The sequence below is a fragment of the Alexandromys fortis genome, unplaced genomic scaffold (genome assembly GCF_014885135.2).
Source record: "Alexandromys fortis isolate MF-2015 unplaced genomic scaffold, M_Fortis_MF-2015_v1.1 scaffold_85, whole genome shotgun sequence".
In the NCBI taxonomy this organism is placed as follows: domain Eukaryota; kingdom Metazoa; phylum Chordata; class Mammalia; order Rodentia; family Cricetidae; genus Alexandromys; species Alexandromys fortis.
Window position 1 is genome coordinate 1209847 of NW_026067975.1, and position 25696 is coordinate 1235542.

The following is a 25696-nucleotide window of genomic DNA, read 5'->3' on the forward strand; positions in this document are numbered from 1 at the left end:
CTTATAATTTTAATGCCGAGAAACAGTTATAATAAACATCAACCCAGCTGAAGGGGCAAAATGCATTAATTTCACAACATGTCTGCTCTTTAAGAAGTTAGCTGTTCAAGCTCCATGGGGAATCTTGGACTCACAGAGACTCACTCCCACTGTTTCAAAAGAGAAAATTGCCAACCCCCACTGTGAGAGGGGGTAGAGAGACATAATGGAGGCTGGAGGAGGGATTCAGCTGCAGCAATATGCTGTGAGTAAACCAGAGTGAAGGACCCAGAAAAGCAATGCTCATGCTTAAGATGAATGAAGGCTCTTGCACAGGTCTGGCAGGACCTAGGACCCTGTTCCTAAGCATCTTCTCATCACCAACGCTGCCAGCCCACAGAACACACTTTCAAGCGTTGAAGACGTTGCCACAAGACAATAGACTGGGCACATCTCTGGCCTTCGATTCTTTCTATCAACGTTCCTTTGTCTTTCAACTGTTAGCAAGTTGCTTAATCCCAGACTGGGCACAAAGCAAGGGAAAATCTTCCAGGGAGGCTAGAAACTGGGAAAAACCACTCCTCATACAAAGACGACACAAGCTCCTGCTGGGTGACATCCCCATGCAGGTAACACTTTCATATTTTTTTTTCTTGATGAAATGAACATGTAGGGCTGATCTCCAGAGATTGAGTCGAGAGGATTCTGAGTGTATGGAGGAAATTAGGTAGAAGTTTGGGCCTTGTAAATCTGGCCCAGCAGAGGCACTGTCTTCAGCCTGGAGATTACCGACACTCCTCCTCACTGTACTCTCTCCTTCTGCAGGGGAAATCTGTGCATTCAAGATCCACGGGCAGGAGCTGCCCTTTGAGGCTGTGGTGCTCAATAAGACATCTGGAGAAGGCCGGCTCCGTGCCAAGAGTCCCATCGACTGTGAGCTACAGAAGGAGTACACATTCATCATCCAGGCCTATGACTGTGGTGTGGGGCCCCGGGAGGCAGCCTGGAAGAAGTCACACAAGTGAGCTCCATCTCCCCCTTCCACCCTGGGCTACCCACCTCCATTTATTCTGTTTATAAACTGTTCTTTAAATACATCCATCTAGGGGGTCACACCAAAGGTATGGCTAGAAGGTGGTTTAAAACTTCCAATTCCATTAGGATCACTTTGACTAGGATCTGGTGATTGGTGGTGGAGGAGGGGGCTGGTGTTATAACTGACCGTATTAGAAAGACTCAGATGTGGCCGAGGTGATGCTGAGTGCCCCCAGAGCATCTGCACAGCTCGTTTCTATCCTGGGAATGTTCTACCTGCTCTTCTTCTCCGGAAGAGACTCCAAGGCCACATCCAAGACCAAGTGAAAGCATTGATGCTCCGGGAATCATTCCCTAAGCCCAGCCCTCAGCTCATAGCCAGTCTAAAGCTTTCATTGCTGCGAAGCTCTTCGTTTCTCTCTATCACACATGCCTCACCATGAGTCAACTCTGCTCTCTCCGTGTGGAGTTTGGCTCAGAGTATAGCATAATGGAAGAGCTGTTTGACTCCTTACTGAGTGGGGGGTTGCGGGAATACATAAAGGGAATGGGGAAAAGGGAGAAGATGGCGAGGGGATATGTAGCCTGAAGTAGGCAATAGGGAATGATAACGGATGGAGAGGATCCTCCAGGGCAGAGTTGCTCAGCATCAAGGCGAGAGCAGGTAGATAGTTGGTTCCCAGAGGAAGGGAAGACAGAGGCACCCATGCACCCACTGCCCCAGTTGAGAGCCTTGAGGCCTCTGCAGTCACACGACCTTGGGTTGGATCAATGTCCCACAACACATGGTGTGATTCCTTCTTTACCATCATTTCTCCTTTCTGACTTGTGCTCCAGGGCTGTGGTCCACATCCAGGTGAAGGATGTCAATGAGTTTGCTCCCACCTTCAAAGAGCCAGCCTACAAGGCCATTGTCACGGAGGGCAAGATCTACGACAGCATCCTGCAGGTGGAAGCCATCGATGAAGACTGCTCCCCCCAGTACAGCCAGATCTGCAACTATGAAATTGTCACAACAGATGTGCCTTTTGCCATTGACAGAAACGGTGAGTGTCCTGGGGAAGATTCTAGTACAGTCAGGAAAACAAACTCACTGGCCCCGCTCTCGAGGCCAGGTACTTGACAGTGGTACCTCCGTTGAAACCTTTTATCTAGGCATCATGACCCAATTATGCTCTTGATGATGGTTCATTTATAATTAGAACCTTGCTAAGTCTAAACTACTTCCAGGAAATCCAAGAAACTCAATGAATATGTCTGGAGAACTCATAATCATACATAATGTATACAAAATGAAGATGGTTTCTGGAAGAGTTATTTAATTATTATTCAGGTGTGAGCCTCATCATCACCTTGGCCACATCTGGGTCCCTTTCAATATTATCAGTTATAACATGAGCCCCAGCTCCCCCAGTCACCACTACAACAACCTGCTTTCTGCATCCAGGCAAAGCGATACTAACAGAATTGGGAATTTAAAATCACCTCCCAACCATAACTTTGCTAAGGAATCTTTAAAATTCTTGCCAACCTCCCCTTTGAGAATTTCAACCATAGCAGAGCCTTCCTCCCAGCTTGAATTGCTCTGAAAATGATTCCATAAAACCATTTGGATATTTCCCATCACCATTAATATGAATCTTATTATAGCGTACACACAGCCAGAGGTCCAATCAACTCAATCCACTTGGACTATAACTTGATTGTAATGAAATGGTACTATTTCTCGAGTACATAGCTCAGATATAGTATGAATTGCGTGGGTATCTATAGATTATCCCCACTTTCTTTCAGATATCCTTTAAGTAGCACAGAAGGATGCTAAAGTTGCAAGACCTGCATCATTCTGTAACCAAGTGATAGGTTCCATGATGGGCTCAGAATGGAGCTAGAACAGAACTCAAGGTAGGCAGGTCCGCCCTCATGGAGCTCATCAAGTAACGAGGGAGGAAAAACGAAAGCGAATCAAGGGGGCATGAAGAGTGGAATTATGTATGAAGCATGCTGGGACCTGGAGTGAAACTGTGAATTAGACTTGAGAATCTCACTCGTCAACATATACAGGAGGGAACAAATTAACCATGGGCTCCTGGCTCTTCTGGAATGCTTCATGGTATTGAGACTTCAAGGCAGCTTGCTCTGTAGTGTAATCTGCATCCCAAGAACAATACCAGAGTCCATAGAGGAAGGGAACACCTTCATCCCCGCTTTCAAGGAACTTACCAGATGACCTACCTGACTGTAATGACAGAAGGCTAAAAGCCATGGGACTGGGAGCTCCACATCTGCACATCATTAAATGCTCATTGTGCGAGGCAGGAGAATGGCGCATAGGAAAAAGAAGATAGGATACTAGAGTGAAGCTAAGTTCTGTTTGTAACAACTTCCAGAACCACTCCCTCCAGCAAGCCAAGCCTTGTGAAAGGCTGGCCTGTACCCATCACACGCTCTAGGTTGCTGTTCCCCCGTCATCATGAGGCAGTCTGTTCCCACAAAAGCTTTGGAATCTGGGATATGACAAGAATGGTAAATAGCGAGACAGCCGAGTGGTGACATCTGTGATTAGTGGTCAAGCTCCACTTGGCCTCCTGGTCCTGGCTCTCAAAAGCTCCCGAGGAAGGATGAGATGCACATTCTTTCATCTGAGGGTAAACGGCCCCAGTCATGGGGATAATTACTCACCTTGATGAGCCATTTTGCTAACATATGCCAATTTCTTTCCCTGGCTGTCTCATTAAAAGTGAGCAATGGGCCTTTGCCAGGCCTCGGCCTCCAATTTTGGTTTACAATCTAAGATGGTGAGGAGAGTTGGCACTCCTAGGGTATGCGGGCTCCCAACTGAGAAGCTTACAAAAGCCGCTCTCAAGTAATGAAGACAGGACCTAGGCAGCTCCCATTCTCACGAGCCTCCCAGTGGGCTCCTCCCCATCACGTCCGTGGCGACCTTCTTAGCTTCTTGAAGCTCTTTGCATATGAGCATGTCGGGGAAAGTGCTGCTGAATCTCAGGCGCCTTCCTTGGCCACGGGGTTCTCCATAATCTTCATCCCACAGCTAAAGTAGATGTTCCTGGTTCTTCAACTTGCCAGGCTCTTTGCCTATGGGTGGGGTGGAGGGCGGTGAGATACAGCGGTCGGAAGGGCAAGAGACACCAGATGGAGTCTGAATGATCTCCTGTACCTACCCACCCAACCTCTTTCACCTGTAACCCCTTGACCTCCTTGGCAGTATCAGTTCCATACTCATTGTGGGGTTCTGCAGCCGTGGGTGGGGGTGCTGAGAGTCCTCACCGCGTAAGTAGTGCTGAGACCTGCTGCTGTTCATGGTTATTAGATATTTGTTCCTGTGACTGCGGTTTAGTTACTCCCCATGAAATCTGGACTGAGATGACGATCATATAACTATTAAGTTTTTGCCACCGTCTTGGAAAGTTCTAGATCTATATCCGGTGGTATACAGGCTCCATGTTCTAGCTCTAGGCCAGCCTCTCTGGGATAAGCAGAACCTGGATCCCTAGTTTCATTAGACAAGTAGAGAAATTGAGCCCTAAGGCAGGGAGACTTTCCTAATACATTGTCATACTGTTGGCCCTTGGGGCTTCCCACTACAAACCTCTTCCTGGGTGATAATAGAAAGGAATAAATGGCGTAGGAGTTTAGGTTCATAAACACAGGGAGGGGTAAGTTCAGCAAGAGGCAAGGAAGGGAGTCCCAGGTTTCTTTCCCCCTCCCAAACAAAGAACAAGTTCAAAGCCATGCACAAACGAAAGAAGCTAGTCTAGGACAACTTGGGACTGAATTAAGAAATTACAAGACAATAAAAGAAATATTGAGAATAACTTCTCAAAAATTGGGTAATAACACCAGTGTCATTTTACCAGCATTATCCCATCCCCCAGACAAGCAATGCCAGCATAGGGTGGATTCCCTTGCTTGCAAATTCCTCTCACAGTAAAAAGGTAGAGCATGCTGAACAGCCAGCTTCCCCAGTCCTTCAGAACAGTTCCCACCTGACTTACCTCAGCCTCATTCCCACCCAGATCACTGGGGCTAATATGACCAAGATATAGGGCAGCATCAGGAAACAAATTAGATGGCCAGGGCTCTCAGTATCAGCCATGTAGCAGAAATCGCCACGGTCTCCAGTGGCCTTCTCTGGAGAGAACACCAGCAGCCTTCACAGGGCACCTCCACCACCCTCTTGGTCACTTCTGCTCAGCCCCTGTATCTTTCACTACCGTGCACCCTGCAGTGTTCAGCCTGGTGGATCACAGCACCACCCACCACATAGGAATCCAGCAAAAGCCCAGAAGAAATAGACCCCACCTCTTTTACCACTAAGGAATAAAGAACCCATCGTTTTCCACTTTTTCAGCCTCCAGGCGTTTGAGCCATTACTCCTCTTCTTCCTCTCTCGAGGATTCATCCTCCAGGGGCACCCAACCAGACCCCAGTGCATCCAGTGACTCACAAACAAACGACCACGTCATATGTATTTGTAACTAATCCATTGGCCATGCTCCCACGGGCAGCTAGCCTCAACTCCTGTTATCAGGGACCCTCAGCTAAGCATACACCTGCAGCCATCTCATGTTGTCATGTGCCTTCCTGACAGCTCTAACTCTCATCACAAAACCCTATTGTCATGTTCACTCCTACATCTGGACCCCTAGCCGTAAGTATGTGCATGGTCAGCTCTGATGCCTCTCTCTATAGGTGTCTATGTGGCCACTAACTCTGTCCTTGATACTGACTGGCTCTTGTGTTCACAGCCAACCCTTGTAGCTACACAGATGTACACAACCAACCCCAGCTGCAGCACTCCATCACTTTCACCAACACTGTGTGTGCGTTCATAGCTAGTTCCTGCATTTACCTGCATTCGTACTAGCAATTCAAGCCCTATTGTTGCTGTATATAGAAAATTAGCCTAATCTCTGTAGCTGGCTCCCATGAACCAAATGCGTACACAAAGCCAGTCTTTATATGTACACATTACCAGCCCTATGCTTGTAAACACACACTATTTGTATATCCACAGTTGGCCCTGCCCCATCCTTGTCACCATGTCGCTCCTTGCATCCAGTTAGATGTTCAACAATGGTCTCAAAATCTGCTGTGTCAGGTTCTTGTCATAGCTACCACTGAGGATACCAAGATGCCCCTTTGCCACCATATTCCTTGCTGTTTTAAGGGCCACATGTTAAGGATGTTGCAAACCCCAAAGTCCTGAGCCAAGACCACATGCTCTTCCTTTCACCCCTGGAACCACCTGCTGAACACTATGCATGGTCCCACAGTTTATCCTCAACTCACATAGGGAAAGCATTTGATTTCTGAGACCGTTCCCAAAAGTCGAGAAAAGATGGCCGTTTCTTGAAATGCACAGGCAATACTGAAGACTGCAAGAGTCATCCCTACCACCCACACGTAATATCAGTTCCAGGGGAACTGATGCCCTCTTCTGGCCTCTGCAGGCAACAAGCATGCATGTGGTACATGCAGGCAAAACACACACTGAGATAAAAGAGAAAATAATTTAAATTCTTAAAAAAAACTTACAATCTGGGGGAGAATGAAGTAATATATTGAAAGAGATAAAACAACAATAACAAAACCCCTGCTAACAAAGGAGGCTTTACCTGGCAAAGCCACCCTTCAAAATCAAAAGAGATGACACTCCAAGATGAGCAAGAATAAAGACAGTTCATTACCACTAGACTCATTTTACAAGAAATGATAAGTCACTCCTTGAGCTGAAGCAAGACTAGGCCATTTAATAATATCAAAACATGAAAGTCTTTGGTACCAGTAAGTACATATCAAATTTACAATATTCTGATAGTAGGTAAATTTGTTTACAAGTAAAGGCAAAAATATTAGGAATGGGTGCAGCTAAGATAATATACCAATAAATACAAAAGCAGACAAACTGTGACATTCAAAACACACATTTGAAGAGAGGTGATACAGAGCTTTCACTGAAGTTAAGCTACTGTCAGCTTTAAAAAGACCAGTATAACTATAAGACATTTCATGCAAGCCTCACGGTAACCACAAAACAAATCTTTATCAGTGCACAAAAGGGAAAGCAATAAAAATAAATTACTATAGAAAAGCATCAAGTCACAAAAAAAGCAAAGGAGGAGATAAACAGAATCAAGATCTAGGTCTAGAAAACAACTGGAAAATAATTTAAAATAGCAATATAAAGTCCTGATATACCAATAATTACTTTAAATGTAAATGGTCTAAATTCACCAATCAAAATTCACAGAGTGCTTAAATGATTAAAACATAGTCTTTGAGTGAAAGACTGTATGAAGAAACAAATGGGGCAATATCTAATGATAAAGTCAATTTATCAATAGACTAAAACAATTGTTTAAAAAACACATGCATACAGCATCAAAGCATCTAAATATATGAAGCAAATGCTCACAGAGCTAAAAGAAAAAGGAGGCAATAATACAATAGTAGTGGGAGTCTTTAGTACCCACTTTTAGAAATGGACATATCATCTGGACAGAAAATCAATAGGAGAGCATTACACTTAAATTATACTTTAAAGCCCAAAATACACAATTCCTTAAAGGCAGCAGAAAACAAAGCACGGAGGAGATATATTCAGGATCAATAATTTTGGAGTCCAAAACCAGCCTTAAATTTAAGAATAAAATCACACATATTTTCTAAGCACAACTATATGGAACTAGAGAATAATAACAGGAGGAAAGCAAAAGATGAAAATTCACACATAGGTGGAAATCATGTAACATTCAACGGACGAACCAGTGGATGGAGGAAGTTACCAAAAGGGAAGCCAAAGAGCATCTGGAGCTAGATGAGAATGGATGGTAGTGATGACACCCAAACTGAAGCTGCTGAAAAGCAGTTCTAAGAAAGCAATTTATGGCGATAAGAATCAGGTTTGAAAAAAAAACAAAAATTTAAATAACTTGATATTATACCTCATGGAAATATAAAAAGAACAAAGAAAGTCCAAAGTTAGCATAAGGGTCAACTAACCATGATCAGAACAGAAATATATGGAAAAAAAACTAGACAAACAGTAGAAAATTAATCAGTGGAGGGTATTTTGCAAAGATAAAAATGACAAACATTTAGCTATACCAGAGAGATGAAAAAGGAAATGAGAAAATAAATATCGCAGAAATACAAAGAAAGTTAAAATAAAAATTGCTAAAAATGATTACACACCAACCAACTGAAAAACCTAGAAGAAATAGATTTATTCTCAGGAGCATATAGGCTGGGTAAGTAAAATGTGTAACAAAATTAACAGTAATTTAAAAATGTGGTTTTCTACTCACAATAAGTATAGAACTTTAGACTTTCACAGCCATCTAGTAACTAGAGCCAATCATTCTCGAACTCTCCTTACAAAGTTAAAGAGGAGAAAGTATCTCCCAACCTATTTTAAAGGCTAATATAGCCTCTATACAAGCTCAGATAAGGATAGTACAATAAAGGAAAAGTAGGCACTGGGATTACGAGGAGCGTAGAAACAAAAATAATCCTCAACAATATAAGTAGCATGAGGCCTGGATGACGTTTCCTGCTGTGATCAAATGTTCTGATGAGAGCGACTTACAGGAGAAAGGGTTAATTCTGACTCACAGTTCAAGCACAACCCATCTTGGTGGAGAAGACTGCTCTGTAATGATGCTAATCTCCTTAGCAGCTCTTTACAGCTACTTGTTGGTACTCTCCTAGTCTGGACCACAAAGCTTGCTTGAACACCTATCCTCTGCCAAACAGGTTGTCTTTAAGTTCAACTTCACATAACTTCTCATGAAGCAGCCGAAAGAAGCCAGATTTTGCAACCAAATATACAAATCGATCCTTTCTCAGCTCCCAATAGAGTCCTTGTTCCCCTTTCTGAAACCTATGACCAGACCTCCACTATCCATTTTTCTTCCTGCACTGTATTTTAGCCCCCCCCCCCCACACACACCAGTGTCCCATTACTCTCATTTTATAACAGTCAAGGTATTTTAAAACCCAGAATTTCAAAGTGTTTCAAATTCCTCCCTGAAACCAAAAGCCTTAGAACCCTATGGTCAAGTTAATCACAGCAAGTTCCACTTCCCAGTACCAAACTGCCTTAGCTACTTTCTCATCACTGTGGCAAGACACCTTGACAGAGGCAACTTAAGGGAGAAAGAGTTTATTTTGGCTCATACTCCCATGGGTTTGTCTTAGTCGGTGTTCTATTGCTGTGAAGAGACACCATGCCCACAGCAACTCTTATAAAAGGGAAACATTTAATTGGGGCTGGCTTACAGTTTCAGAGCTTCAGTCACTCATGAAGCAGGGGGTTAACAGGAAATGGAGTTGGGTTAAAAAGCCTTAAAGTTCACTCCCAATAACCCTCTTCTTCCGGTGAAGCCCTGCCTCCTAAAGATTCTGCAACCTTTCCAAATTGCATCCATCAGTTAGGAACTAAGTGATTAAACACATGAATCCATGGGGCACAGTTCACATTCAAACTACAAACATACTAACATAACATATTAAAACATATAAACATATTCAATAACATATTAAAAAGATCATATACCATGATCAAATAAAACTTATTCTTTGGGATATAAGGAAGTTTCACCACATACAAATGAAATGATGTAATATATCATATTACAAATATAGGACAAAATATATATGACCATCTGAATAGATACATAAAATGCATTTGACAAAATTAAATATTTTTCTATGATAAAACAAAAATTTCTCTGCAAGCCAAGAGGATAGGCAACAGAATAGGGAAAAACAGTTAACTAAAAATAATTTTACAGTAAATAAAGTAACAGACAAAGCAAAACAGCAGCCTACAGGATAAAGAGAATATTCATAAGCTGTATGTATAATAATGAGTTGTGCAAAACATATACAAGACGCATAAAGCTCATTAGGGAAGCAAATGTCAAGCGCCTGCATAGACTTCCTCACAAAGAAAACATCTAAATACCCAGAAGCTATGAGGAAAGGTATTTAGTGCCATCAACCGTAAGTGAAACACAAATTAAAACCTCAATGAGATGTCACCCTTCAATAGTTATCACCTTTATCAAAAAGCCAAGAGATTCGGATCACGATGTTATGTAAGGTGGTTGAGGAAAAGGAAGACCTTGTATACCTTTGGTTGGGAAACAAATTTGTACCGCCATTCATTACAGAAAACAAAAACTAAAAGTAGAATTACTGTATAATCTAACACTCCGGGTCCTGGGAAATAAAGTTGCTTTCTTGAGGGGATAATTCACTCCTGTGATTTATTGCGACATAATTTACAGTGGCCAAGACATAAAACCCTAAGGTATTTGTAGACAGATAAATGGAAAAGAAAATGAAAGAGATGCACACACACACACACACACACACGCACATGCACACACACACACACATACACGCTCGCACACACACGCAGTGATACATACAGACATGCACATTGTGAAATTATTCAGCCTTCAAAAAAAAGAAAGTGGTTTATTGCAACAAGTTGGATAGCATAAGGGGCATCATATTTGGTAAAATCAGCAAGAGAGAACAACTAATATTTTATAATCTCATGTACATGTGGAGCTAGAGAAATAGTTGAACTCACAGTATTAGAGAGTAGGGTGGTGTTTACTAGGGACTTAGGAGTGGGAACAATGGGAGACATCAGTCAGCGTGTGCAAGCATTCGGCTCTAAGGGAAATCGGTATTGGGGACCTAATGAGACTATGACAATCACAGCTGCTATGGATTATATGCATTATAGTTTGAATTTTGCTGAGTGTAGATATCAAGTATCCTCAAATACACACACATACCTTTGTGGGCTATACCTATATTAAATATTAAAGTCTTGACTATGGGAGCCCTTTCAAGGTGTGCTGTTATATCAAGCCGACACACTGTCCACTTGTAGTATAGACATTAGAGGCACCCAAAGGGTTTCTATATTAAGACTTCGTCTCCTACTAATGAACACAGTCATGGAGAGATGGTTGGGTCAGGAGAACTCTGACCTTATCAGAAGATTAATCTTCTGGTGGTGTTGTTGGGAGGGTGTGGGAACTGGGAGGTAGGGTCTGCCTGAAAGAAGGGGGTCATTGGGAGTATGCCTTTGCAGGGTGTATCTTGTCCCTAGCCTGTCTCTTGTCTTTCTCTGCTTCCTGACCATTAAGAATCAAGCATCTTTGCCCACTGAATGCTCTTGACTGTGGCATTTTGCCTCATCATGGTCCTAAAAGTAATGGAGTCAGCTGACCATGGGCTAAAAACTCTGAAGCCATGATTCAAAATCTATCTTTTCCTCTTTTCAGTTGTTCCTATCAGATACACGTCACAGTGACTAAAAGGCTGGCAGCACAGTGCCCTAAATATATAGTGTTTGTCAGATGTGACTTATACATCCAGGGGAAGCACACAAAAGCTGGATCTCCTTTCATCCGTCATCTGGGAGGAGCAGGCATGAGAGTCCTTGAAACCTAGCTCACCTTTGTCTTGAAGCTTTATCAGTAAGCTTAGAATTAAGTATCTGAGTGCATTTGTGCAGCACAGCCACTCACTGGACCACATTAGGGAATGAGAGAGGAGGCAGTATCAAGGGTTTCCATGGCACAATGACGCCCAAGCCTCAGCGGAGTTTTCTACGTGTGCGCAGTCATTTGGTTTCCATGTGATCTCAGCTGCGCGTCTCTCCAGGTAAAGGTTGTTCTTAGGAATTCTAGGCCACTGAGGACACTGAAGTTGACGTGTCCCAAATCCAGCACATTCTTTAGGTAAGCTGTAAATAGAGAACAGAGAAATAACCCATGTGGGAAATTTGGAAAACACAAAATTATGAGAGTCAGACATAAGTCAGGCATCATCCAAAACCAAATACAGAAACAGTTCTGGGAGCTGAGGGACAGCGCCGTGAGAAAGCATTTGCCACACAAGCATGAGGACCTGAGTTCTCTTCCCAGCACCCTGTGAAAGTCAGATTCAATGACACATTCCTGGAAACCTCACACCGGGGGGTGGGGATAGAGACAGGACAGTCCCTGGGGCTTGTTGACTAGACAGTTTAACCTAATAGGCCAGTGTCAGGCTCAGAGAGAGACTTTAAGAAAAAAAAATGAGATGGAGAACTAGCATTGACCTCTGGCCTACACACACAAATATGCACACACACACACACATACATACACACTGTAACCAGATTAATAGTCTACCATATTTCTGCAAAATTTTTAAATAAAATAAGGCCACGTTATCCTTGCTCTCCCCTCTCTTTTTTGCTTAAAATGAATTATCTGTATATTACTCATCCTTAAAAATCCTCTGTATTTCCCACCTGGTCATCATTCCATGTATAGACTCATACCTTCCTTTGCTCTTAACTACCAGACTAGTTTTGGGTGTGTAAAGAACACCTAGATGAACAGAATCACACATGTATCTGCAGCTTGTTGTCCTTTATCATTTTCCTAGACCAAGTTTTTAGATGAGAAATTGCATCTGCAAAGGTCTGAGCAATTTCACACACACACACACACACACACACACACACACACACACACTCAGTCTTAATCTTAAACACATTTCCAGAATGGTAGCTACAACTTAAATTCTACCTGCAAGAGTGTGCATAGCACTGTGCTAAGTTCACCTTCCTCTTCAACGTTTAATTTTTTTTTTTTTAAAGAATTCAAAGTAAGTTCTCATTGGCCATTATTGGTTAGCTTCCAAGTTCGTTTAGACTTTAAGCAGACCTAAGACCACAGCTTACCTGAGTTTGTTGTGGCCCAGCTCCAGCAAGCAGCCAGGAAGTAGGAGCTCTCTCAAAGGTGGAATAAAAGATACATTTGCAACAGACACAAAGATGGCGAATTTCTCTGAGCTTTCAACGAGTTTTAAATGATTGTTTTCTCCTCAAGAAACCTTCTCCTATGCAACAGTGAGCCGGGTTATTATACTCTCATTTGTGACCTAATGTTTCAAGTTCTTTTCTTTGAAACTCATTTACACATGCACGGAGTTGGTGGTGGTGGGGAAAGTAAATTAGTCTCCCAGACAGTTTCATTAAGACTTGTTCCGGAAGTAGAGCCGCAACAAATTGAGCCAAAGATTCAGTTTGTGTGTTTCCTTTTTGGCTACAATCAATAGTGCTTTGTCTGCTTACTGCTACATGGATTGTCAACCCTGAGTCCCCCTCTTTTAAGTGGCCCACCTTTCCAGAGTCATTTCACCCTGAAGAAAGTTAAGACTTTAGTTCAGAATTCAGGCTGGTGCTGCAGAAATATTTCTTGCAATGAACTTGGCAGAATCCCTTCCTGTGATGAGAACAGCCACAGACCAGTTTGCAGAGTCCATAGGATAGAGGTTCTGAGGGTTTTTTTGTTTGTTTGTTTGTTTGTTTTAGTGCTGTGACCCTTTAATATAGTTCCTCATGTTTGGTGACCACCGATCATAAAATTATTTTCTTTGCTACTTCATAACTGTAATTTGCTACTGTTATGAATTGTGATGCCAATATGTATATTTTATGATGGTCTTAGGTGAACCCTGGGAAAGAGGCTGCAACCAGTAGGTAGAGAAAAGCTGCTGTAGGGAATGCTACCCATCCTAGGAGTCATTCCAGACCTGTGCAGGCCTTCAGACTAAAACCAACATCTGGAGGGAAACACAAGGAATTCTACCTATCAGGCAGGAAGACAGAAACATAGGAAGCCCATTTTTACTCTGAAAATACTGTTCTACATCAATAGATACAGCTGTGTTTCCAGAAATAGCTGAGAGAACACAGCTAAGGTGGGGTTTGGCTCCAGTTTCTTGGGTGCCTTTGCATTCTCTCTGACACCGACCAGCCTCCACTTCCCCACCGTGATACACTGCTGGATGGGATTGATGAACCAGCTTCTCTGGTCTTCAGAGCAAAGTTTGATTTGCCAATTTTCCAAGAAACTTTTGTGAGTAGATGCCCCCAATTCAGATGAATAATATTTAACTGTAGAAATGAAGAAAGCTTATTTACACAAATATCTTTAATGTTAGGGAATTATAAAATAGGTATCAGAATCTGCCATTCTGTGTTTCTTGATTTGTTTTGGTTCTGTTTTCAAATTTTCAATTTGCGTAAGAGATGATAACATCTGAGTTCATTCATATTTGCTGTCACTGCTATCATCAAAGTTGAAAGAGAGAGAGAGAGAATATGAATATTGGAAGGAAATGAGTCCTAGAAGTTTGTGATGTTCATGTCTTAGCACTAAACACTTGAATGTGTTGAGTTTGGTGTCTTTATTTTTTTTCTATAGAATAAGAATAGTATTCCATCAAAATCAAACTAACAACAAAACAAACGAAAAGACCAGCCAGCCTAAGTTTCGCTCATTAATGACCAAATATTTATTTCTAATCATAATATTAAACTCCTCTGAGGCAAACACACACAAACGGCTGTGAATACACTGTTTGTTCTCTCTTGGCGAAGAAAAATGTCTCCTTCCTCGGGGCAAGAAATCTGTTATTCTATGCAGCTTTCAGAAGAGAGGTCACACATTTTCTTATTGATTTTACTTCCTATTTGGTAGCAAAATAATGTGAGAAGAGGCAGTAAGTATTCCTGGCGACAAGCCCAGACGCTAAAAATTATGTGCCAGGACATTGTCTGGATTCCGTCTCTTTCCCAGAAACTTCATGGAAGATGAGCCCAGCACCCGAGACACACATGTGCACTTTCAGGTAGCTTTCTGGTAACTCATTACTTTAAGCTCAGGCCAGTTGGATTCCAGGTGCTGCTTGGAATTCTCTAGAAGTTCTTTTATTGCACAGAGAGCTGGCTCCAGCCAGTGCTCTTCTGAAAGCCCAGAGACTATATGTGGCAGCCCACATTCTTGCTTGACCTTTATTTTCATAAAGAATTGGGAGGGGGGACATTTCATTCCCCTCCAAAGGTTGATGGGATGGAAAAGGGATTGAAATAAATGCTTCATTTGACCAAAAATGATTGTGCGTATCCCTGATCCTCAGGCAACATCAGGAACACTGAGAAGCTAAGCTTTGACAAACAACGTCAGTATGAGATCCTGGTAACCGCTTATGACTGTGGACAGAAACCTGCTGCTCAGGACACCCTGGTACAAGTGGACGTGAAGCCAGTGTGCAAGCCTGGCTGGCAAGGTGAGCCTGCTTTGATTAGTCATGCTGTGAGACGGCAACGTGACCTGAGGCACAAAGGGTGCTAGGCGTGTCCACAAATCTCACAGCGTATGTCTGAAGGAAATTTAAGGTATAGTCCTTTTACCAGCAAGAAGTGGTAGTTTTTGCCTTCCCACAACTCTTCAAGCCCCGTTCCACAGTTGAGAACATCAGATCAACTCGGCTCTAACCACAGTTCTCCCTTACTTAAATTCCATTACATTCTGGAGCTTGGGAGAGATTGCCAGGGTCTGATGACCAAGAACGTTGAGCCTAGCTGATGGGCTTCAAGTTCTGCATCACTGCTTAGCTATTAGGGGATGTCCACATGGCCCTTGTGCTTAGACACAGTGCTGATCACTCAGGGGTGGGAGAGAAGGCGTCAGGTCTCTGGGTGAAGGAGTTTCTGAAAGCCTGGTGCAGGAAAGGGCAGAGCAATGGTTCTCAGGGGAGCTTCATTTGTGTCAGTTTGGATCTTTCAGGAAGCAGACGGGACATTCTCCAGTCACCCCTAGGTGCTTGATTGAGGGCCAGGAAGGGAAGCAAGGACAACTGCGTGGCTGGCTCTCGCAATGAACCGAGTAGTCTTTAGAATAATAACTATAGCTGTCAGTGACATCAGCAGGTCTGGTGGTCAAGGAAGGGTGCTGGTGTTGTCTTTGCGTCTCGGGTTTGATGTGGACCGCTCTGTTTCTTCTGCATACGTTGAGGATGCGCCTGTTCAATCTTAATTCCTGAAAACCCAGGGAGTGATGCAGGGATGAATGAAGGAAAAAGAATGGACAAGAGAGCAGAACAAGCCAGGCTGGAAAAGAACACTGTTTTCCCAACTTCAGGAACCTGAGCTAGTGGGTGTGATCCACCAGGATGTGGGAGGAAGGATTTTACCTGATTTACTTTTGCATCTCTGAGGCTTAGCGCAGTGTCTGGTCCTAATGGAAAATGCCTAAGAAATGACCGATGGATGGATGGATGAACCAACACCTGAGTAAGAAGCCACTGTGTTTTATTTTAACTTGTAAAGATCAACAGTGAAAGCCTGTCCTTTCAAAAGAAAGCCTAGGAAAAAAATGTTTCGTAAGCACAGGGCAGAATCACAATGGGGTTTTAAATGGAAAAGGCAAAACATAATGTTGTATCTTAAAAATTATCCCAGTACATTTTGTCTTTGACAAATGAGGCACCTACAGACTTCGGAGTAAGTGTTCATGCCTGCATTTAAACATAATTTATTTATAGAGTTTTGTGCTTGTTAAATCTATGCAAATTTAGTGTTAAAGTGTATGAAAAAAAGCTTATCATCTTGCATAATTTTTGCATGAGGAATGTATAGGGCACCTACCCTGTAGTGAGTAATACTGCTGACAATACCCGTAAGTGAGCTTGAGTAGTCAGAGTGGGATCAGCTGCCTGTCCTGTCTCCAGCATCGTCAGAGGCCAGGCACGATGCAGAGCCTCCCAGTGTTAAGATGATTAATGAATGGGCAGTGAGACCTTGGTTTAAGACAGAATAAAAAAAAAAAAGCCTTTCCTGGAACAAAAAGGGAAGAATTGTTTCCCTGCATCCGTTCATCAAGTCAAGCAGTGATCTACACTGTGTGTGATACTAGAGTCAGCTGCTTCGCCGTGGTTCTTTGCCTACACAGGCAGCTTGTGGTGGCAGATGCTGTACACGGAGAGCCTCTCTCTCCTGTTTACCTTCTGCAAACCCCATCCAGTCCCTCTCCCACCTACTACCCAGAAACCTTTCATATCATAATTGGACTCTCTAGGCTATCTGTTGTTTGCAGGAATGGCCACCGTGCCCTTCTACCGTTTATGTTCCCACTCTTAGAGCGCAAAAGGACACCTCCCTTGAGCTAACATCTAACCCCGCCTATCATCCTGGTCCCAGACAGGTAGGCACCTCTCACCTCCAGCCCTCCACCCTGTCCTCCCTTCTACCCTCGGGCAAGGCTGCAGACTCTTACCTGGATGAACATCTTTCTCCAGGGAAGAACCACACTCAGATGGTCCTGGATGTGCTTTTTTAGCCTGGTCCATTCTCCCAGCTTTTCAGGTCAACCTTCAGTTAGCCATGTCTTGCTGATTTCATTGCTGCTTATAGACAAGGCAGGCTGCCTCTCATAGGTGGAAAGGTTAACTTTTACTTGGGGCATGGCTGAGGGAATACTGTATATGGGAGAGGAGCCCGGAAAGGAGATGTCTTTGTTGAGGAGAAGGGTAGCCTGGCTTTCAGAAACTGCTATGACTAGGAAATGGAGGAGACATGATGGGAGAGGTCAGGACTACGGTGAGGAAGATGGCAGTGAGCCTCAGTGAACCTCAAGTCCTCAGACCTGTGGAGGAGTCACATGCGTGCACCTAGTGAGATTCCCTGTAGTTCTGTAGGAGAGCATAGACCCCTCCCCAGCTCACTTCCCACTCGCAGCCCAAGTTAGCAAACAATTTGACAGTTTAAATTCTTGTACCTGTTCTAAGCCATTTCCCTACAGGTGGGAGGGTTTGCAGCACACAGAAAGCAATCCATCATGTTCAGGAGCCCTGCCTCTTGGGAGCACCCCCAGTCAGCACCCCATCAAGCCTTTGCTGCTGTCCTCTCTTCCCAGGGAGCTCTTACTGCAGAGCAAAGGGGCCTGCTCCTAGCTGGAATCTCCCTGAGCCCACAAGGAATCTGCTCTCAGACTCCAGTGATGGTCCAGAGTAGTGGCCCCTGATTTCTGTCACAAATAACCCCTCCCACATGAAGGCCCTTGCCTTGCTCACCTGGCCCTGGCCTTATTCACCTGTATGTAAGACACTGACCCTGTCACACCTTTATTCCACACCTTAGCAAATGTGTGGTCTCTTCAGACTGTGGTTTTCCAGCTCCTGTCTCCTTTCTGTGGATTGGTCTTGTCTTCTCAGAAAGCACACGAGCTCCTTGAGGGCAGAACCGTTCTTCTCGCAGTTTCTGACATACCACTTACACACAGACCAAAGACTCACTTGCTAGCTTCACTCCCCAGGGGGTGGAGGGGGTTTATCAGGGATCCAGCCAGCAGCAAGAGAAGGAAGGAAGGATTTGAAGGCAACACGTGACCCCAAGGTACCAAGCATGCTTGTCTGTCTTGCTCTTGAGAGCAACTCTGAGGCAGGAACACTGACAAGTGACAGGTGACAGCTCACTATGGGGGTCAGCACATTTGAGCAGGGAGGAGGGGACCTCAAAACATAAACTGTGTCTTTGTTGTGCTCAACAGTTTGAGACCATTATGCTTAGAGGTACATCCAGTTATAGGATGAAGTCAGCGAAGAAGTGCATACGTAGCTCCTCAGAGGGCAAAGGCAGGCTGGCGTCATGCCTCTCCTGCAAGGTGTCTGGATCGCAGTCACTTCCCTCTTACTCTTGGGTGCAATTCTGTCAGCTGACTCAGGTGTTCAAGGACCATGGAACAGGATCCACGCCTCTGGGGAGCAGATGCCCTCCTGTGTCAATGTGTGCTGTTGACAAGAGCACAGCCATGTCAAGGACCCCAGGACCCCACTCCCGGGAATGGCAAAACCTCCCCCTGCTCCATGACCTGGCGCAGATGCTGACAATGTATGAAGAAAGTGCCAGCAGAAGCCTCCTCTTCCCGATATTTACTGACACTGCTCCCGGAAAGAGATCCCCCCCCCCCAAGCTGAACCTGCCCTTTTGTTCAGCTGCTTACAATAAACCCACCTCCTTGATACAAATGAATCAAATAAACACACCGAGTCTCTGGCTGCTACTCTTGGTAACGCATGCTAGGATTTATCATTTGTACCTGATCCTGCCAGATGAGACCCAAACCCCACTACTCACTGTCCCTCCATGCAAAATGATCCTCTTATAAAAGACAGGAGGAGATGGACCTTCCTGGTGGCCTTTACTATTTCTTCCCTGGACTTGTAATTGACCTAGACAAGCAGACAAGTGGGTCTGGCCTTCCCGGATTGCAGAGTCAGCTCTCTAATCCTCGAGAAACTCCCTCAGCCTTGAGCAGAGGACTTCAGGAAGTTAGGCAGGCCTCACTCAGCAGTTCACGGGACTCGGTTGCAAGTTTCTCCATGGGCCCAAACAACACCTTTTCTTCAAACCTTCACAATGGCACATCCCATTTCTATAAAAAGAAAAGAGCCAGGAGATGGTGGCACATGCCTTTAATCCAAGCACTTGGGAGGCAGAGGTGGGCAGATCTCTGTGAGTTCAAGGCCATCCTGGTCTACAAAGGGAGTTCCAGGATAGCTTGGGCTGTTACACAGACAAACCCTGTTTCAAAAAAGACAATCAAAAAAGGGGGTTGGGGGCGAGAACGAGATGTAGTCATGTAGTTGACACTCACTGCTTCTGTGTTCTCTACATTTAAATGATTCTGTGGGTGCATCAAATCACCCCAGATGCTTCACCGGGCATGCATAGGGAAGGAAGCATGACGTCTTTTGGGGAGCATTTCTTAAACCTGATTGTCCCTACAAATCAGTCAGGGGCCTTGCTAAAATGCAGACCAAGACTTAACAAGACTGGATAGGCTCCGGGGAATGCAGATGCATAGACTTCATTTTGAATAAGAAGATCATGCAGATGACACCGTCAAGGCCACAGAGTCTGTAACATTTGAATTGAAAACATTACGGCAGGCAAGCTGCTGGTTGGTATCAATGCTCCTACTGTTAGAGAGAACTGGAGCTTGCATATATACTACAATTCAGGAGATGCTCTTAGAGTGAACATTTCCCTGGCCACCAAACAGTACCCTCGTCATAGAGACCCTCTGTGTGTCGAAGGCAGGGCCCACAAAGCCCTACCTAGATGTGACCTAACAGAACTCCTGGCAGAGGAAACAGTGGCACACTCAGACTGAAAGACGTGGTGTTGGGACCTCTGGAAGTGCAAATGAGATACTGTGCTTGAAACAGGCAGGAGTCCTTGGGAAGCCACAGCCGGCCCAAGTCTAGATCATGGTACAGTTAATGAACATAGACGAGAAGGGTATTACAGACCCTACCAAGTGTTAGGAGAGCGGAAGGAACTGCAGGGTGGCAAGCACAGAGGAGGAAGGCCACACTGGCCAAAGGGGCCAAGATCATGGAGGAAAGACTTCATCGTCACTCTGTGGGCAATGAGAAGCCCCGGAGACTTTCCTGCCTCGGTGGACTTAGCACAGAGCTCGGGGAGGAATGCCATCACCAGCTGTCTAGGTGAAGATTGATTGAATGGGGAAAAACTAAAAAGAATGATTATTTCTGCGTGTGCTTTGCTAATGCCAACTATTTATCTTAAAACCAATTTAAAATGCTTGGCATTTTTTAAAAAAGGGAGGTTAGATTTAGAGTCTTATCCTAAGGTTCCATAACCGAAGGGGGCAAAGTTGCAGTTGGATGTGTCTGGATTAAAGGATGCTCCTCCAAAACCTTCTCAAGAATATGACTCAAACCCCTGTCAGGCATCTGTGGCTAGAGTTTCCCCATGGGGCCAAACATGGGAGAACAAATCCCAGACGAGAGGCCAGCTGGCTTCCTCTCTGCCCCTTCCAAAAGTCAGATTAACACTGAAGAGTTGGCTGAGATTTTATTTTCTGAAGGGCACTGATTTAAAATGATGGCTGACAGCCTCAGCGGGATGTCCAGATCTGCTCCTGGAGCCGACTTGTTCAGGGCGGAGAAGGTGGAGTGGGTGGTGATGACAGACTACAGATCTGCAGGGCTCTGGCAGGAACATGGGGCGAAGGAATGCTCCCAGCCTCTCCTTTGCTGTCTTGTTGGAGTAGTGGTTAAGAACATTGAGTGCTCTTCCAGAGGACCAGAGTTCAATTCCCAGCACCCATATAACAGCTTACAACTGTCTGTAACTCCAATTCCACAGGATCTGAAACCCTCACACATGCAGGCAGAAACACCGATCAATTCTCATCAAATAAAAATAAATAAATTGTTTTAAAATGAAAATTCCTTCTTCAGTGATAAGAGAGTAAGCCAGGCTTTAGAAAACTGTAGCCCATAGGTCAATTGAGGAAACCACTTGTTTTTAACGGAACCATTAGCTAAAATAATATATTTTTATGTTTAAATGTTTACAAAAAATAAAAAAGAATATTTTTTTTCTTGGGTATTGTAAGAAGTTCAAGTCTTGGTGTCAAAGTGTTCCCTGGGACACAGTTCTACTCCTTTCAGATTACATACAGACGCTCTGAAACAATGGAACTCATGATAGAGATCAAATGCCCCTCAAAATCTCAATATTCTTCTTCAAGTCCATAGGGTGGGAGGTGAAGCTTCATGACCCCTTCATGAAGCTGTTAATGTTCATTGCCACATTTGGAAGAAGTGGTCTACTGTGTTGTCTAGTATAGTCTAGAAAGACCAGGGCACCAGATGGACATAGTGTACAAAGGCAAAAGATTAGAAATTAGTCAGTTCAAGTATGGCTGCACAGAAGACAGGAACAATCCTGTGACATAAGCAATTCTATTCCATTTTACAGATAGGAAAATGGGCTAAAGAGAGATTTACTCCAACTCAACAGCTGCTAAATAGCAAGGATGGAATTCAAATTCCGATTTATCAATTCAAAAGCATAGTGGAGTGCAGGGAGTATGAAGGAGGCTGGGAAAAGAGGCTGGCGATTCCCAAGAAAGGCTATTGCCAGCTTTAGGAAGGCAGTTTTGAAATCTTAGAAGACAGACATGACCCGGGCATCACCAGGCAGCATGTTAGCCTCCCAGTTACTCCACAAAATGATGCTGAGACTTGTGTGGGAAGCTAGCTAGAATTCAATGGAACGGTACCTAAGAACTGTCCACCGCAGTGGGGCTGGCTCCTCTCTCTGCCCTACCCAGCTCACCTTTTTATCAAGAAGCTGCTGTAGCAGCTCATTCAGAAACAAACCCATGCTTGCAGATGGCCTATATCTCAGATACTGTCTGCCTAAACCAAAAGTTGCCTCTGGTTATCTCACAAGCCAGAGGACACAGAGTGAACCTGGAACTTGGAGACTAAGCTTCAAATACAAAGATGCTGGTCCTGAGTGGAACAAAAAGATGTCACCTTCCCGTCAAAGAGAATGCGACATGAAAATTCCCTATCTTCCTTTCCGTTGAGCGTGGTCATACCGGGCTTATTTGAGGTTCATCTCCAGGTAATACATTTTTTTATTCTCTAGTCCTTGCCTCTGACTCCTCTGCCCTCGGGCTTCCCTTGCCCTCCTCACTCTCCCCTTTGGGCCCATAACCTCTCTCCTCACGGCCCCTCCCAATTCATCTCCATCCGACCTTCACTCTTTGCACATCTTCCTCTGAGTCCATCCCTGTTCCTCCCTTTCCAAGCAATGCACCCTAATCCCCACATGGAAAAGCCCCAGAGCCCTAGAAGGTGGAGGGGTGCAGGGGTCAAGCACAAGCCATTGATTACCGAGCTGGGCCCGGAATGCAGACTGGACTCTAAGATTACCGTCACTCCCATACGGCCACAGGATTTGTTTCAGCCGTTCCTCTGACCTAGATTTGTTTTTTACAACCATAAATTTTGAATCATAATTTTTGGCCAAACTATCTTTTGTGGGATTGTCAGGACCAAAAGAGGTCACCATGTAGAAATACTTCACAAAATTTAAGCCACTGTGCAAGCAACGCTATGATTAAAGCTGAGGAAGTAAGTGATGCCCTACAAACGAACACACCTCACAGAACACAGCCAGACTGTGTGGACTGAGCAGCATGGCCCACATGTTGGGGTGCAGACTAGCACCAAAGGGAGACAGTGGGAAAACAGCACTGTCCCAGAGAAGGGGACCCCAATTTTCAGTCCCAGCTTCACTGGGAACTGGGAAGGTTACTCCCACTTGACCTTGGCTTCCTTTTGTGTAAACTCTCAGAGGTTAAATAGAAAGTACCTATGGGGGACCTTGCAGAACCACACAGCAGGCTCAGCAGACAGCACTGCTTTGATTTGGGTTCCCTTTGCTCTGATTTTTAAAACCACAATGGGTCATTTTGTTCCAAACAACTAGCAAAGCTATCCCGAAGGCCCAAGCCCTGCTGGCTGCTGCGGGGTGACCGTGAGCTTCGCATTTGCTGAGCGCTGCCAGGCCAGCAGCTTGCTCTGGCTGCGGGCCTCGTGGGGCACTCCACTGTGAATAACGACCTGTTTTGACATCTCTGACATAGCCGATCATTAAGGGGCAACAAATGGCTCTGTATGGGATGCTGATTTACCTACTCGGTGGCGTCCTAATGTGTTTAAAGACCTGCTGGATCAAAGCACCGTGCTCGAGCCATATTCCACCTGGCCTCTGAGTTTGAAGGAAATGGGCCGAGGATCTCGGCCCTGGGGGGAGGGGGAATGACCACAATCCACACAGTATTAAAGGCTATAATGAGAGTTACTGCTGTCCGAGCAATCGCCATTTGCCAAGTGCTGGCTGAGGACCCATGTGATCGTCACCACATCCTGCCTACACATTTTAGAGATGAGGACAGTGAGGCTAAGATTTTCCATAGTTCACAATATCCAGCCTAGTGTTATCTGTGTGTGTGGACACTAGGCTCCCCAGACTGTTTATCTCCGAGGCTTCCAAAACAAATGCAGGGCACAGTTGTCTTTGGAGCTCTGGAGCAGAGCTGTGCAGACAAAATGTCTACACTTAAAACCATCCATTGTATCACTGCACAAGGCAGCCTTGCAGAACTGGGGGAGGGGTGTACTCCTTCATACAAGCCCACAGCTTGTTATACAATCCACACAGTACTAAAGGCACAGATTTCTCTCATCCTTCTTAGGTTACCTGTTGGGAATACAAAGGGAAGCCAGCTTTTGCAAGGATACACTTGGGAGATGCTAAGAGGAGGAGGAACCATGGCTGAAACAATTTCCCCCCATTAGAATCTGTGCGCTCTACCTTCCCTGTTCATGAACCTGGCTGAGCCACATAGCCAGCAGACTGTGCTTTCTACTGACTTAAGTTACAAGTTCTTTCTTTCTAGCTATAGTCCCTGGGATGTCACTTTAAAGAAAGCAAGAATAGAGTTAGAGTGCTGTCTCTTAAGTCGGAAAAACCTGGGTTCAAGTGCAGGGCCTACCACACCTTGACTGCAGAACATTGGACAAGTCAGTCTCTCTGGGCCCTCGAGTGTGATGTCCACCAAATAAGGCTAATAGTAGCACTTAGCAGGAGGCTGTCACAAGAAAGAACTGTACCTGCCATCTGGGAATGACTATGCTAATACTGGTAGTAAGGGAAATGAATGCAGAGAATGACAGAAGCCACTAATGTATCTGGGGAGTCTGGTCAGTCTCTTGGTACAGCTCGCTGACTGTACAGCCTTGGACATCTCAGCCTTAAGTGTCCCAGGGTGTAATGAGCCTCCTGCCAATGTCTTCCTTAGATGGATATATATGTGTTGATGGCTTGCATAAGAAATATAGCAAAGAACATTTGCTTTCTTCTTGCTCTCTGTTGTCAAGTTTGTAGATAGCCCACCCAGCTTTAGCGCCATGTTGTCTGTGCACCAGCCAGACTAAGGTTCCTGATAAATGTGACCCACAAAGCAGGCTGCCCCTCTTCTTCTTCCTATACTGTCTTCATCTCCAAAGTTGGTAGAATAGCCCCAATTCCCCCCACATTTACCACGTGGAGCTCTTGGTAGAAGGAGAGAACTCTGGATTTGCATTGATGGGTGAAATGACCTACAGGGATTCTGATGCCACCCTACTCTGCAATGGGACAACTATGGTCCTGGATCCGTTAGAAAGCTCCCAAAACTCAATAAAAACATCCCCGGAGTTTGCTTAAGACCAGCTAGTGATGAAACCCTGCGAACCCTGAGCTGCAGTGTGGAGGGGAGGGCAAGCAAGTGGTCAGGCTACTGTAATATAGAGTGGCCATCGATAGCTGAGATGAAAGATGTTTGTTCCATTGCTCAGCTGTCTGGGGGAAGTGGCCAGCATCAGAAAGCCTTCTCACGGGCTTTCTGGATGGAACGGCAACTGGGCTATAGAGGTGAATGAAGTTGTCTGGGTGCCCTGAGGGGTTGGGGAAGTTGCTGCAATGGGAAGAGTGGAGAGAACACACAAGGAGAGCTGCTGATTAACTGCTGTGCCGTCTAGAAATTTGTTTCCATCTTCTTAATACATCTTGCTTTATGGCAGAAGGAGACAGACGTCCTCAATATAGTTGAAGATTTTGGGGAAAGTTACTGCCTGTTAGTTTTCAGTGGAGCTTCTGATGTAGATAGATAATGAAGGCGAACTTCCAGAACTTTTCAGAAGGATCCTGTGAGGAGCTGAACATGATGAGCAAGTTCTCCTGGTCCCCAAAGACCAGACAGCCCTCAACAGGAAGGATCCCTTCCCCTGCCTGTCTTAGCCTATGTCGTGTAGCTATATTCAAGTACTTGAGGCTGGATAAGCAGTAAAGAACAAAGGCTTATATTTACACACAGTTCTAGAGTAGGAAAAGTGCCAGAGCAGGACTCCAGCATCAGGT

At 44.6% G+C, this 25696-nt stretch overlaps 1 protein-coding gene across 2 annotated transcripts in view; it reads left to right on the forward strand.

Annotated features, from left to right (window-relative positions):
* The window catches only part of Clstn2 (calsyntenin 2), a 554741-nt gene that overhangs the window by 422319 nt on the left and 106726 nt on the right, over positions 1-25696 (forward strand). For both annotated transcript variants that reach the window (XM_050157231.1, XM_050157230.1), the window contains exons 3-5: positions 805-1000; positions 1852-2060; positions 15043-15192. In XM_050157231.1, the coding sequence (XP_050013188.1) occupies positions 805-1000; positions 1852-2060; positions 15043-15192 (555 nt within the window). The remainder of the gene's footprint in view (positions 1-804; positions 1001-1851; positions 2061-15042; positions 15193-25696) is intronic.